This window comes from Diadema antillarum, unplaced genomic scaffold (assembly GCF_040938485.1).
Source record: "Diadema antillarum isolate AM-2024a unplaced genomic scaffold, OU_Dant_1.0 scf00000063, whole genome shotgun sequence".
In the NCBI taxonomy this organism is placed as follows: Eukaryota; Metazoa; Echinodermata; class Echinoidea; order Diadematoida; family Diadematidae; genus Diadema; species Diadema antillarum.
In genome coordinates, this window is record NW_027270952.1 from 4,234,875 (window position 1) to 4,250,224 (window position 15,350).

Here is a 15,350-nt window from a genome sequence, read left to right on the forward strand (position 1 = left end):
TAGAACTAGAGAACACACACACACACACACACACACACACACAAATACAAATCTGAAGAATGAATCTGTCATAGGTAATTTGCTTTTTCTGTAACAAATGAGGATAAAAATGAAATGTAGGACCTTCAGCTTAGTCAGTCTCTACCACACTACACTACACATAGAGAAAATAAAAGGAGGTTAAAATTCTGCAAATCTTCTCAAGAAACTCACTTCTTGCCACTCTTCTGTCTCCCAGACGCTGTCTTGGGTCGTCCAGAGCTTCCCTTGGAGGGCTTGAATTTCATGCCTCCACCATCCAGGCTGTAGGTCAAGAAGACATTGGACAAGTCCACCTCACCACCAGTCAAGTTCTTATCCTTCTCGGCCACCGGTGTTTGCTTCCGCATATTGTTGCCAGTGTAGGCAACACATTTCTGCAATTAGTGCACCAAGACAGTGGTCAGGTATTGCCAATGTTTAACAGGAATAGTATATCTACTTCATGGCATGGCAATTTGAAAGGGATACAAAAAAAATCGATAAAAAATTGCACGGTTAGGCTGTCACTCAAATTTGAAAGAAAGTGTTTTTCAAAGACGGTAAGGTTAGTAGTAATCTGATTACTATCTACTTCATCTTTTTTCCCTCTGAGGATATTGAATTTATGAGAGAAAATACAACTTCCTGTTTAAAAAATGTGTCCATGATACGTGTACATGGAGATTACAAATGCCAAACTAAGACACAAAATTTAAATTAGAGAGCTAATTGACAAGTTCAATACGGGCAGCCTGGGGAGAAACAACCGAAAATTTGAATGTAAAAATCAGTCTGTTGGGTAAGGAGTCAAGGTAGAAATTGACAGCAATGTCATAGTACACTATGCTCCAGAGTTTGCTCCTTACCAGCTGCCACTCCCCAATGTCCTCGTTCCACTGGACATACTGCTCAATCATCTCCTGGAAGTCCTGGGGTATAAAGCTGTCAATGATGAGCATGGAGAGGCGCAGTTCACGACTCAGCTCCCTGACATTTTCCAGCAGAGCTTCCATCTCCCTCTGGTGCTCACCTTGCATATCAGCCACCTGCACAGGTCAACAAGTCAAAGTTCCAGAGGGTAATCAAATTCATTTTCATACAGTAGACTGTCTTACTGAAATCATACAGGGTGGTGGGGGGGGGGGGGTGTACACCCCCTAAAAAGAAAATGGAAGGTCCTCTTTCAAAAAAAAAAAAAAAGGATTTCAATGATGAGCTTCATCACATACGTACTACTCCAATGTCTGTATGTGTAACTGTTTGAATAGTGAAATGCCTTATGTGATCGAGTACGCTGATGCATGCATCATATTCGCGACCCACCAACTTTAATAGCACATCTTAACCCACCTCCGTACATAAGTATTAAAATATGCAATACACAAATTTCATGCCTTGCACAAGCTCATGCACCCTAAAATGCATCGCCTAATAGGTGGCCATCCCAGCCACCTAGCTAAAATAACTTAAATATTCTTAAAAGCTAAATGTTATTCTTTCTCTTTTTGAAGCATTTTAAATAGATTTTTTATCTGCAAACTGCTCAAAAGGTTGCCAAAAAATTGATTGAAAATGTTAAATTTTCTTACTTTTGGGATTGAAAAATTTGCAAATATTCCACCAAAGTGTGTACCTGATCATTCAATTTCAATTCTTAAAATGCAAAAGCTCCTCCAGTTTGTGCGGAACAGAGACACCCCCTCCTCCACCCTCCCCCTTCGGTCCATGCACCTCCATATAAGATGCATATATGCGAATCAAGAGTTTATACATACGATCACCCAGCCATTCACATTGCCTCTGAATATATACTTCTCTTATTCTTAGATTGAAAACTTTGCAAATATCCCACCAAAGTGTGCACCAGATTGCTCAATTTCAATTCTAAAAAGCAAAAGTTCCCTCATGTGAGAGGGGATACCCCCAGCCCTTCCCCCTTTGGCCCACATGCAAAAACTTCAATATAGTACACAGTAAGGACACACACGCAGATCAAGAGGTGACAGATAACACGATTAGTCATTTGCATTGTCCCTTAATGTTCATGTTCACATTTTTTTTTTGCTTGAAAATTTTAAAAATATTCCACCAAGAGTGGGAGTTACCATTAAGCCCTGACAACCCCCCCCCCCCCCCCCCCCCCCGCCCAATCAGGCCGCAGTGATCATGGGTCTGATTTCTTGACGTACACACCTCCAATGAAAACTCCTGGCTACAGGCTTGCATCATACCTACTGGAAATACATTTTACAGCTCTGTGCAATGCAAATGCATGTTGATTTGTGTAATAAACCTGGAAATGACAATGGCAATAACAATATGAATACTTACAATGCCTGCTGTAATGTTTACGGTAATGAAAATGGTAATGGGAATCAATGTAGTAAGGTCTGTTGATATGGTAATGGAAAAGGCAATGCACTTAAAAAGGAAGATGGAAATTAAATTAAAGTTAGATCAATACACTGTAACCTGTAGTTTGGTGTTATGTATAGGTGAAACGCTGTGGAAGATTGCAAGAGTTCTGGAAAGATAAAATGTCCAGCTTGGAAAATTATTCACTTACTTCTGATTTGGCCTGCATCAGCATAGTCCAGACCTTTTTGAGCTTCTTGGTCTTCCCATGGGCCTCGTCCTGAAGGCTGTTGTATTTTTCCTCAATGTCCAGACGCTCCTGTTCCTTTTCCTCCAGCTCTTTCCGCATGGCCTCTCGTTTGGCCATACGCTCCTCTAGCTCCATGGCAGACTGCTCCAGCAGTCGTTCCTGCTCCTCTGACTTGGCCAGCAGGTCCACCCCACCAACAATCAACTTCTTCTGTATAGCATTAAGTTTTTCTGTCAGCACCTTCTGGTCCTCCCTGATATCAAAAATGTAACAAAACAAAACAAAAAAGATAAGAAAAAATGAATGATAACATCTGTGTATGCATTTAATGTTTTTATTTGGCTTTAGTGGTTCAGGTTCATTAAAAATCAGTATAAATGGAACTATCACTCATTGTGATTAATGTACCTCCACCCACAACCGAGGGAATTAGATCAACTAGGATTTATTTTTTTACTTTTTAATGGAAACTAGAATTATCACTGAAGGTGATTAATACCCCCGCCCCTAGTGTTGCTTTATAGTATGTGATGTCATGAGGGCAATGACGTTAATACCAAGTTTGTGCACTTGTACAATTACAGAGTTGACACTGAGTTCCACAAGGTTTGGGTAAAAAGTGTGGTTACCATGGTAATGCATTGTCTGATACAAACACAAGGGACATTTTGCATAACTATACACCAAATTTGACCTTCATAGCTTGAATGGTTTATTTTGATACAAAAATGAGTGGTTACCATGGCAACACATTTTCCTTAACACATTGGTGTCTTGCAAAACCACATGTCTAGATCATGATACATACTACATTGTAAATTTGACTTTAATTGCTTGAATGATGGAAAAGTTATTCGATCTGCAAGGTTTTGGTAAAATTGTAGTTACCATGGCAACGGTTTGTGTGACAAACACAAAAATGGTGTGTTCCACATCTATACCTCAGGGCCATAATGCCTACCAAATTTGGTTTCAATTGCTTGAAAATTGTGGAAGAAGTTCACTCCACAGGATTTAAAAGAAAACATGCGGTTACCATGGCAACGCATTGTCCGATACAAATACAGAGGACATTTTGCAAAACTACACTTAAAGAGCATCATACACACCAAATTTCACCTTCATAGATTAAATGGTTCAATTTGATACAAAAATGAGTGGTTACCAAGGCACCATATTTTTCTTATATTAACACATTGGTGTCTTGCATAACTACACCTCCCGATCATCATACATAATAAATTTGACCTTAATTGCTTGAATGATGTGGAAGTTATTCAATCCACAAGGTTTTGGTAAAATTATGGTTACCATGGCAACGCTTTGTCCGACAAACACAAAAATTATGTGCTCCACATCTATGCCTCAAGGCCATAATGCCTACCAAATTTGATTTCAATTGCTTCAAAACTGTGAAAGTTGTTCACTCCACAAGATTTTGAAGAAAACATGCGGTTACCATGGCAACGCTTTGTCAAGTACAAACACAAAGAGTGTCTTGCATAACTACACCTATAGATCATCATAGATAACAATTTTGAAATTGACTGCTTAAATACTATGAAAGTTATTCAATCCACAAGGTTTTGGTAAAATTATGGTTACCATGGCAATGCATTGTCTAACAAACACAAAAACATGTCTTGCACATCTATACCTCAATATCATCATTTACCCGAAGTTTCATTTAAATTGCTTCAAAACTGTAGGAGTTCACGACGCAAGATTTGCAACAGACCGACCGACCGCCCGACCAACATCACGGTGATTCCTATATACCCCCTTCACACTACGTGTGGCGGGGGTATAAAAAAAATGTTTCCCATGGCAATGCACTGTTCAACAGTGAATATTAAAATGTATTGCTCACTGTTAGTCACATGTCCCAGATCTCAAGTCAAGTGCTCAAAAACTGAGTGAGCAAGATAAATAAACCGATGATTTCTATGATTTTCATTAGAAATTGAGTTACCATGGCAACACAAATTTGGACATTAAGAAAAAATGAAGTTTGCACAACAATATATCATAACCATCACATGTGCCAAATTTCAAGCCAAATGCCAAAAGGCTTTCAGGCTTAGTTGTATTCACAATATCAGTGTATGATTTTTCATTCAAAATATGCTGTTACCATGGCAACGCATTGATCAACACTGACAAAAGATAATTTTTGCACTTCTAGGTAATGTAGAGGTAACATGTGCCAAATTTGAAGCCACAATGCTCTAAAACTGAGAGAATTAGGAGAATCGAAATGTTTGTATGATTTTCATTCAAAATACACTGTTACCATGGCAACATGTTGTTTCAACAATGATGAAATATGAAGTTTACGTATCTCTGTACTATAGTGGTCCCATGTGCAAAATTTCAAGCCAAATGCTCAGACTGAGGGAGTTACCTGAATCCACAATACTTGTGTATGATTTTCATTCAAAATATGCTGCTACCATGGAAACGCATTGATCAACAATAACAAAATATTAAGTTTGCACATCTACGTACCATAGTGGTCAGGTGTGCCAAATTTCAAGCTAAATGCTAAAAGACTGAGGGAGTTAGCCGAATCCACAATATCTTTGATGCTTTTTGGTGAAAAATGCTGTTACCATGGCAACGCTTGTTCAACACTAATGAAATATTAAGTTTGCACACCTATCTGCTATGGTGGTCATATGTGCCAAATTTCAAGCTAAATGCTAAAAAAACTGAGGGACTTAACTGAATCCACAATACTTTTGTATGATTTTCATTCAAAATATGCTGTTACCATGGCAATGCACTGTTCACCACTGACGAAAGATTAAGTTTGCACATTTATATACTATAGTGGTCACATGTGCAAAATTTCAAGGCAAATGCTCACAGACTGAGGGAGTGAGCCAAATCCACAATATTTTTGTATGCTTTTTGGTTAAAAAAATGCTGTTACCATGGCAACGCATTGTTCAACACTAATGAAATATTAAGTTTGCACATCTATATGCTATGGTGGTCATATGCGCCAAATTTCAAGCTAAATGCTCAAAAGTTACGTTCAGACGGGAGCCCTTAACCTCGAAGTTAGGAAACTTCGAGGTTAGAGCTTGTAGTTAGGGACCGTGAAGACGCACTCGTAGTTAGCAAACCTCGAGGTTTGCTCGATGTTTCGAGCCACGAGAAATCTTATGGTTAGCGCTCTAACCATGAGCCGCGAGGGGTCCCCATTCGTAGTTAAGCACCGTGTGGACACAAAAAACAACGAACTCGAAGTTAAGAGTGACCTCGCCGTAAACTCCAGCCCCCACAATTTCCCTCTGCTTCCGGGTCAACCTCCCAAACGTACACCACAAATACACTACACGTGAAAAACCTATGACGCATGACACAACAACATCATCTTTTCTTCCCATGCGCTTGATCTCTGAAACTGAACACGTCGAACTCGCTACTGTATTCTATATTCTTCTCCGACACTAAAAAAATGTTTTCGACGAATATCTTCATAAAGGCATAAAGTCGTCAGTGCGGTGCTATCTCTGCATACCATGACAGAGAAAAAGAGTACCTGTAAGCGAGTCCGACAGGGTTGGACTAAAGAATAAATAGACGCCTTGTTAGCAGTGTGGGCTGAAACTTCCGGTTTTGTGGTTTTAACATCGAGTGGGACCCACTCATAGTTACAGGGGGCAGAAGCTTAACCTCGAGGTTAGGGCCTGCCGTCTGAACGTAACTAAAGGCTGAGGGATTTAACTGAATCCACAATATTTTTGTATGATTTTCATTCAAAATATGCTGCTACCACGGCAACACATTGTTCACCACACACAAAAGATTAAGTTTGCACATTTATATACTTTAGTGGTCACATGCGTAAAATTTCAAGCCAAATGCTCACAGACTGGGGGAGTTAGCTGAATCCACAATATTTTTGTATGCTTTTTAGTAAAAAAATGCTGTTACCATGCAAAAGCATTAGTTAACACTGACAAAAGATTAAGTCTGCACATCTATATGCTACTGTGGTCAAATGTGCCAAATTTCAAGCCAAATACTCAAACACTGAGGGAGTTAATTGAATTCACAATATTTTTGTAAGATTTTCATTCAAAATATGCTGTTACCATGACAACGCATTGATCAACAATAACGACAGATTATGTTTGCACATCTATGTACCACAGTGGTCATGTGTGCCAAATTTCAAGCTAAATTCTCAAAGACTGAGGGAGTTAGCCGGATCCACAATATTTTTGTACACTTTTTAGTAAAACAAGAGACCCGGGGGTCTTGCGCTCACCTGAGTATCGCAAGTTCACCTTTCACGCAGTCACTAATCTAAATTATTCACAGCTCTACCAAAACTTGACCAGGCATTCTCAAGTAGAAGATGAAAATGTACAATAAGGGCCCAAATCTTTTAAGATTCCTTAATTTTGGGGGTTTGGGCCCTCTGGGGGCCCCTGGGTGGGGCATGGTGCCCATTTTAACAAGTTGAGATCCTTACCCCCTAGGGATGCTACCTGCCAAGTTTGGTGAAAATCGGTCTTGGGGTTTTCGAGAAGAAGATGAAAATGTAAAAAGTTTACGCACGACGGACGACGGACGAAGGACGCCGGACGCTGGACGAAGAATGATCACAATAGCTCACTTGAGCCTTTGGCTCAGGTGAGCTAAAAAAGCTGTTACCACAGCCACACATTGTTCAACACTGACGAAAGATTAAGTTTGAACATCTATATACTATAGTGGTCATGTGTGCCAAATTTCAAGCCAAATGCTCAAAGACTGAGGGATTTAACTGAATCCACAATATTTTTGTATGATTTTTCATTCAAAATAAGCTGTTACCATGGCAACGCATTGATCAACAATGACGAAAGAGTAAGTATGCACATCTACGTACCATATTGGTCACATGTGCCAATTTTCAAGCTACTGTAAATGCTTCAAAACTGACGGAGTTAGGTTAATCCACAGATTTTTGTATGATTGGGAAAAAAAAACTGCTGTTGCCATGGCAACAGATTTATTAACACACATATATCAAAGGTGTCTTGCACAACTACACATTGCATTGATCGCATATCCTAAATTCAAACTGAATTGCTACAAAACTGAGAGTAGTTTGATCCACAACTTTTTGTAAGATTTTTATGAAAATCTTCCGTTGCCATGGCAACGCATTATGAAACACTAATGAAAAAGATGTCTTGCACATCTACTCGTGATAGTGGTCACACATGCCAAATTTGGAGTTAATTGCTCAAACAAGGCAATCGCCGAATTGTGTCTCGCCCATTCGCGTACAAGGAATTAATATTTTTTATAACTCCCACAAGTTAATTGACCTGCTTATGACCTTTGACCTTGTGGTGACCTTCAACACCCTAGGGGACATTCACCATCCAAGTTTGGTCACAAACGGACAAAGGGATCAAAAGTAATGAGCCATAATCGAAACGCGCCATAAAAACGTAACATTGGGCCCTAAAAATTTGTTGACCCCTTTCTGTGACCTTTGACCTTGTGATGACCTTTAACTTCCCAGGGGACATCCACCGTCCAAGTTTGGTCACAAACAGACATAGGGATCAAAAGTTATGAGCCACAATCAAAACGTGCCCTAAAAACATAACATTGGGCCCTAAAAGTTTTTTGACCCCTGTCTGTGACCTTTGACCTTGTGACGACCTTCACCTCCCCAAGGGACATCTTCCATCCAAGTCTGGTCACAAACGGACAAAGGGATCAAAAGTTATGAGCCATAAACGAAATGCGCCCTAAAAACTTAACATTGGGCCCTAAAAGTTCGTTGACCCCTGTCTGTAACCTTTGACCTTGTGGTTACCTTCAACTTCCCAAGAGACATCTACCATCACCCAAGTTTGATTGCCATTGTAGCAACATGTGCTGAGTTACGTGTGATAAGAGAGTCTTGCAAGTAAACTTTAACGTATGACCTCAAATGACCTTTGACCTTATCATGTGACCTCTTACGGCACCATAACATGAAGGTACCCCCAGTGCATCCATCACCCAAGTTTGATTGCCATTGTAGCAACATGTGTCGAGTTACATGTGATAAGAGAGTCTTGCAAGTAAACTTTAACGTTTGACCTCAAATGACCTTTGACCTTATCCTGTGACCTCCAACGGCACCATAACATGAAGGTACCCCCAGTGCATCTATGACCCAAGTTAGGTTGTAATCCAAGCAACTTATGTGAAGTTATTTGTCAAAAGAGAGTCTTGCAGGTAAACTTTAACATAGAAAAGAGAGTCTTGCACATACTCTTTAATATATGACCTCAAATGACCTTTGACATCATCACATGACCTCTGACAACACCATAACATGAAGATACCCCTAGTGCTTCTATCACCCAAGTGTGGCTGCCATTGCTGTAACAGATGCCAAGTTATGCATCATAAGAGAGTCTTGCAGGTAAACTTTAACATTTGTGACGGACGACGGACGACGGACGGACGACGGACGACGGACGGACGACGGACGGACGACGGACGGACGACGGACGGACTACGGACGGACGACGGACGGACGACGGACGGACGCCATTTGGATCCCTTAGTCTCGCCTTCACCTCCGGTGGGCGAGACAAAAATGAGAAAGTAGTTTGATTGACAAGTTTTTACAAAAATTTGCCGCTGCCATGGCAACGCATTATGCGATATTAACGAAAAGGCGTCTTGCACATCTATCTTTGATAGCGGTCACACATGCCAAATCTGGGGTCAATTGCTCAAAAAATGAGAGAGTAGTTCGATCCACAACATTTTGCAGGATTTTTACAAAATTTGCTGTTGCCATGGCAACAGCTAATAAGATACTAACAAAAGAGGTATATTGCACATTTTCCTTTCACAGTGGTCACACATGCCAAATCTGAGGCGAATTGCTCAAAAAATGAGAGAGTAGTTCAAATCCACAATTTTTATTAAAATCTTCCGTTGCCATGGCAACGCATTATTTGATACTGACGAAAAAAGTGTCTTGCACATCTACCTTTGATAGCGGTCACACATGCCAAATTTGGGGTCAACTGCTCAAAATATGAGAGAGTAGTTCGATCCACAAGATTTTTGCAACGGACCGACCGCCCGACCGCCCGACCGCCCGACCGACTGGTGGACACACTATGATGAAATTGCCACTGTTGACAAACAAACAATTCGCATACATTTGCGGAATATGTTGCTACTCTTGTGCAAAGATGTACCTAAACACAGGAATACATAGAAACCTCCTACTTGCAGTATTCAGCATACATTGTACAACTATATTCATATGGCAGGGTGGTAAGACAAACACTGTGCGAAACTCACTGGGCCTTGTGCAGCTCACTTTCCCTCCGCTGCAGCTCCTTCTGTACCTTGTTCCTTTCCTCCTCCTCCATGTCCTTCTTCTCCTCCAGGGCAGCCTTCTCCTCATCAATCTTCTTCTGCATGGCAGCCATCTTCTCAGGTGACAGATTTCTTTTGCCTACATGAGGACATGGGGACAGACATACCAAAATTTGTACAGATGCATGTGTGACAATGATAGTAATGATAATTCTAATTCCAGTAAATGGATCCATAATAATAACACCAGTATTACTCTCCTGTAGTAGTGATGATATGAAAATAATGACAATAATAACATCATGTACAATGTACAAAAAATGTTAATACTGATAATTATCATAAAAATTCATGAATACCATCTCCTCCAGTGTATTAACCATGCACATTTACTGGCATGAAAAACCTAAATAAAGGGGATGTGGTACTATGGCTAACAGCATTTTTTTTTTCACAGATAACAGGCTATGTCTACAGAAAATCTTTTTAGAAATACAGTCTGGAAGCAGAAATGCACGGGTTGCTACTTGAAGCATGGGTACATGGTACATCAAATGATATTTCTCAATGTAAGAGGATTAGAATAGCAAGCCACTTTCCGGTTTCTGCCAAGCTCCTGAGCACTGCATAGAACACTCTCCTATGGCCATTTTAACCCGTTGAAGACTAGTCCCAAGTATACTCGCGAATGTGTCCATGGGAAATGCAGGCTATAGCAAATCAACAGTTTAACAAGCACTACACTGACAAGCACACACATGGGTGGGACTGTGCAGGTTGCAGACATACTGGTTTAATAGTATGTTTTACAGTTTCTGCTTCCTTCACATTTTCCCATCTTTGTCTTTGACCATAATCTAACTGCTGCATCTTATTTGTACAGTGTCTTACAAAGCATTCTTCCTGCAGCTACCAATTATAATTGTGCCATTGTCAATGCACATGGATGCAATAATTTGTTTTTTACCAGGCACCAACTCACATTTCATGGTTGTAGATAGGACTGTGAATGATATGTCTCACTGAAGGACAAAAGAGACAATCTCTGGGATTTGAATCTACAGTCCATTCATCACAAGGCATGCTCTTAAACCTGCTCACTTTATTTCCTCCATCATACAAAACTAACAGTAACTAGAAATGTTGCTATGGCGACTGGCATGCTTCTCCTAATAGGTCCATAGTACGTCTTGACAATGTGTGACGACAGTACAACATAATTGGCAAAATATTAAAATGACTATTTGTCACAAATGTGTCAAGTGTTCATTTTCCTTGAACTAGATTTAATTAAATTAATGGCTACATTGTCTAAGAAAGTATGTATTGTTTTTAAGGATTTGAGGATTTTTACTCAAGGTTATGCATTGAACAATTTCCAAGACATGGGGAAAAAGTGTATATTTTTCAGTATTAAACAGTAAAATTTAAGCATTTTACCTGACCTTTGACCCCCAAACTCCCAAGAGAATCACTGCCAGGCAGTGCATGCATGAATATGTACATAAGTCTCATGATGATACCTTGAGCCACTTCTGAGATGTGGCAGAAGAAGTGAAATTAGATGCATTTTCACTTGATCTCTGACCTATTAACCTTTGGTATTTAAAAAAAAAAGAGGAAAAAAACCTTCCGAGAGAATATCTATTGGGTAATACATGTATAGACTAGAGTTCAAGAAAAATCCTTCTGGCATTGCATATGATATGAGGGAAATCGTGAAATTTTGAGGAGTTGACCTTGACCCGTGACCTTTGACCCCATGACCCCAAAATTCAAAAGATAATCACTGCTAGTCAGTGCATGTATATGTACTAAGTACAATGTGTAAAGTATAATGTGTACTAGCTAGTCATTGGTGCAGGATGTGTGCTGGTAGCGCTCTTGTTAATCTGGTCCACAAACAACTTTCCTGGGTTCCGTTGCATAAAACTCTTTTAGCAACCTTAAAAAATTCAGGTTGGGATTTGCCCAACCTAAATTTTTTAAGGTTGCTAACCTAAGAACGTAAAATACGTTGCATAAAAACTCTGGTTGGGAGCTTCCAACCGGAATTTTGTGATTTCAACCGGAAAAAAATCCGGTTGGAGTTTTATGCAACGGGCCCCTGAACTCAGCTGATAACGAAAATACACAACCTTCAAGAGTTTGGAGCCTGGAATCCACTGGAGGTGTCAATTTTCATTTCGGAGCAACATTGAGTGAGTTATCATTACTTTTATCATACTTTTGTATGGTTTTTGATCGTTGGACTCTGGAAAGATTCCTTTCAAGCCATAACAACTTGTTTTCATCAAGTCCTGGCAACAGGCGCCTGTGCTCTGGAAACTCACACAACGCGCACTTATCCATCCAGCTGCGACGCAAACCACCATTGTGACGTCACCCGGGTTAAAGACCTTCGAACTTTGGAAAGGACAACACCACGACGCTGCTTTTATAACTATAGTAACAGGCGTATACGTTTACGTATACGTTAGAAATACGCGCAAACAGTGCGCAACCAGCGCGCAAACAGTCAACAAATCTCATTGTGACGTCACCAATTACAGTCAATGCAGTTTTGTTCTCACTGATTTAGTGTAACATGCTTGTCATGATTGATCCACACACTGTCTTTATGACGTCATCAAGTAATTCATCATCACACGCTGACTAGAGCTCTATACATGGCACCAACCTACAACTACAAGTGTACTACATGTAGTTTTACAGAGGCTGCACCCGACTCTCACATGTGGTTTCTACGAATAGCTGTTTGCATGCAACAGTAAGCACGTGAGGGATACCGATGGGTCTCAAACTCTCAGAGAAATAGGGCTTGTCTACCTAAGCATGCGAAGTCTGAATCCGGCGAACCACGCGGAGGAAACTACCGGATCTGTTCAACGGGCGGGAAGGCGGATTCAGAGATGCGTTGTGGAGCGTAACAAGGGCACAGTGAGACATGTAAGACACTGATGGCCATCCACTGCATCCTGATTTATCTCCAGCCGTCTTGATTAAGTTTTGCCGCTGGAAATAGATGGGCCAGGACGAGACAGTGAGGATGATGATCCTGCGCAACTCTTCCTCATTTTAATCCAATTCACGCGCAAGTCACAACTTCCCTCATTTCACTCACGGAATGTAGTGAATACTAGAAGTTATGGTCGTCTTCGCTAGCGAATGACAAACATCATCATCATCATCATCATGTACTAAGTTCCATGAATGTACTTTGAACCATTACCTAAGATATGGAAAAAAAAAGTGAAATTTTAACATTTTCATGCCACCTTTGACCTTTGACCTCATGGTCCAAAACTTTCTCTATAGAGAATCTTTATTGGGTAATACATGCATACACTAAATTCCAAGAAAATACCTTCAGGCATTGCATAGATATGGCGGAAATTGTGAAATTTTGACCATTTGACTGTGACCTTTGACCTTTGACCTTGAGCATGTGCACCCAAAAGTTGATAGGCACAACTTCGCACACATATACATGCCAAGTTTCATTACGAAAACTCTCATGTTTTTTTAGTTACGCTGTCCACAAAATTGATTGTGGACGGACGGACGGACGGACGGACAACCTGAAAACATAATGCCTCTGGCACCACTCCGTGGCGGAGGCATAAAAAGCCTAGCCTGGTAACAAATGATTATGGAGTAAAAAACCTAAGATTAGGCCTGAAATTAGAGCCTAATTTGAATGGTACCTGAGAAAAATATATAAATTGCACCCATAACTGAATTAATAGACTCATTTGGCCACAAGTCACAAACAGGGTGAGCTTTCTGTACAGCTATGACTGAATGCATCAAAATGGTCTAGAGTGTCTACCATACAGGGTTTTATACATGATTTCACTTATCTGAGCTCTTATTGAATGCACTGAAAACACTTGAATAGGAATTTCTGACAGTTCCCGTAATGATTTAAAAGTGGATTAAAGGGTACTGCTGGGCAAGAACTTTGTTTTCCTTTATGACAGATACACAATTCATTAACATATATCCAAACTATTTTAATCTCAAACTTCCTCCCAACATCACAAAAGAACAACATTTGTGAAATATTCTGCTGGGTTGACACTTGATGCAAATAATGTAATGCAGAGAGATATGTTGCTAGCCCCTGCATGCAAACAGTCGCAACGACATGGAATACTCAGCAAACGCCATTAATCATTTCTCTTCACAGAAATCATAGCCATGTCAATGGCATGTCTTCTTTTTTTTAAAGGCATAATTTACCATTTTCAGATAAAACAAAAACCCAGCATTAGTGCATTAAAATAGTTCTAATATGTGAGTTAGTGATAGAAACAATCACTGTAAAAATCTGAATCTGTATGATCGATGTTAAGTATTGTTAAAGGGATGGTACAGTATTGGTGGAGATGAGAATTGGGCTTTTAACTTTTTGCGAGATACGAAGAAAACACTTATGATATAGTACAGAGCATACCATTTTAAGAGAAATTCAAAGTTTATTTGATTAAAATCAGGTTTGGAATAACTGAAATATCCAAAAACAAAGTAAAGCAAAGCGATCGTAATATAGTGTGGGTCCCACACTTTATTAGAATCGCTCTTTTTTGGATATCTCAGCCATTTCAAAACCAGTTTTCATCAAATAAATGTCGAATTCCTCATTACAATTACAAGCTCTTTCATATTTCATAAGAGGTTTCTCATTATCTCACCAAAAAATGTTAGAAACCTGAAATTAGTTCTCAACCAAAACTATATGATCGCTTGAACCGTCAACAGTTATGGTTTCATGAGAAAAATACTGATATCTCCTTTATATATTTGAAGCTTTATTGCAAAAATTTTATATGGTAGGATGTTTTGTGACACAACAGACCTACACATATGCATCAAATGTGATATCTTGAACATTTTTCAAATCACTGCTCCCAAAGGTAAACAGGACCTTTAAAAGCAAAAGTTGTCCTCAGCCAAGCAGTCCTCTTTAGAAACTTACACGCTGTGAAATCAATAATTTATTGATAAACAAAAGTAAAACAAGTATGGGTAGGACTATAGGAAAGAAGGAGGGCAAATTAAAACAAGCACCCAATGATATCTTTCTTCCAAAAAAACCTACACCACTGTTCTTATCTTTGTGAGCTCTACAAAACCTTGCCAACTCTGCCACATCCTTTGTAATGTTTCCTGAAGTGGGAGCCAATAGTTGAGTTCCTTTCCAACATACCTGAAAACCTACAATAAGCAAAGTTTGCTTGCCTCTGTCCAAATCCCACATAAATGATATAACATATATCAAATTCAACTCAATATCACTTCCAGAGTTAAACATATTAATCACTACTATTTTTAAAATTCAAATGCATGGACATACAGATACTGTAAATTTTTT

General features: G+C 39.6%; 1 protein-coding gene across 1 annotated transcript in view; it reads right to left on the minus strand.

Moving 5' to 3' along the window:
- Positions 1–209: 209 nt before the first annotated feature.
- Positions 210–15,350, minus strand: part of LOC139716226 (kinesin-II 85 kDa subunit-like) — a 62,078-nt gene continuing 46,937 nt past the window's right edge. The window contains exons 10-13 of the mRNA XM_071627790.1: positions 9,956–10,112; positions 2,588–2,879; positions 888–1,067; positions 210–416 (exon numbers count right to left, since the gene is read on the minus strand). Coding sequence (XP_071483891.1) covers positions 210–416; positions 888–1,067; positions 2,588–2,879; positions 9,956–10,112 — 836 coding nt within the window. The remainder of the gene's footprint in view (positions 417–887; positions 1,068–2,587; positions 2,880–9,955; positions 10,113–15,350) is intronic.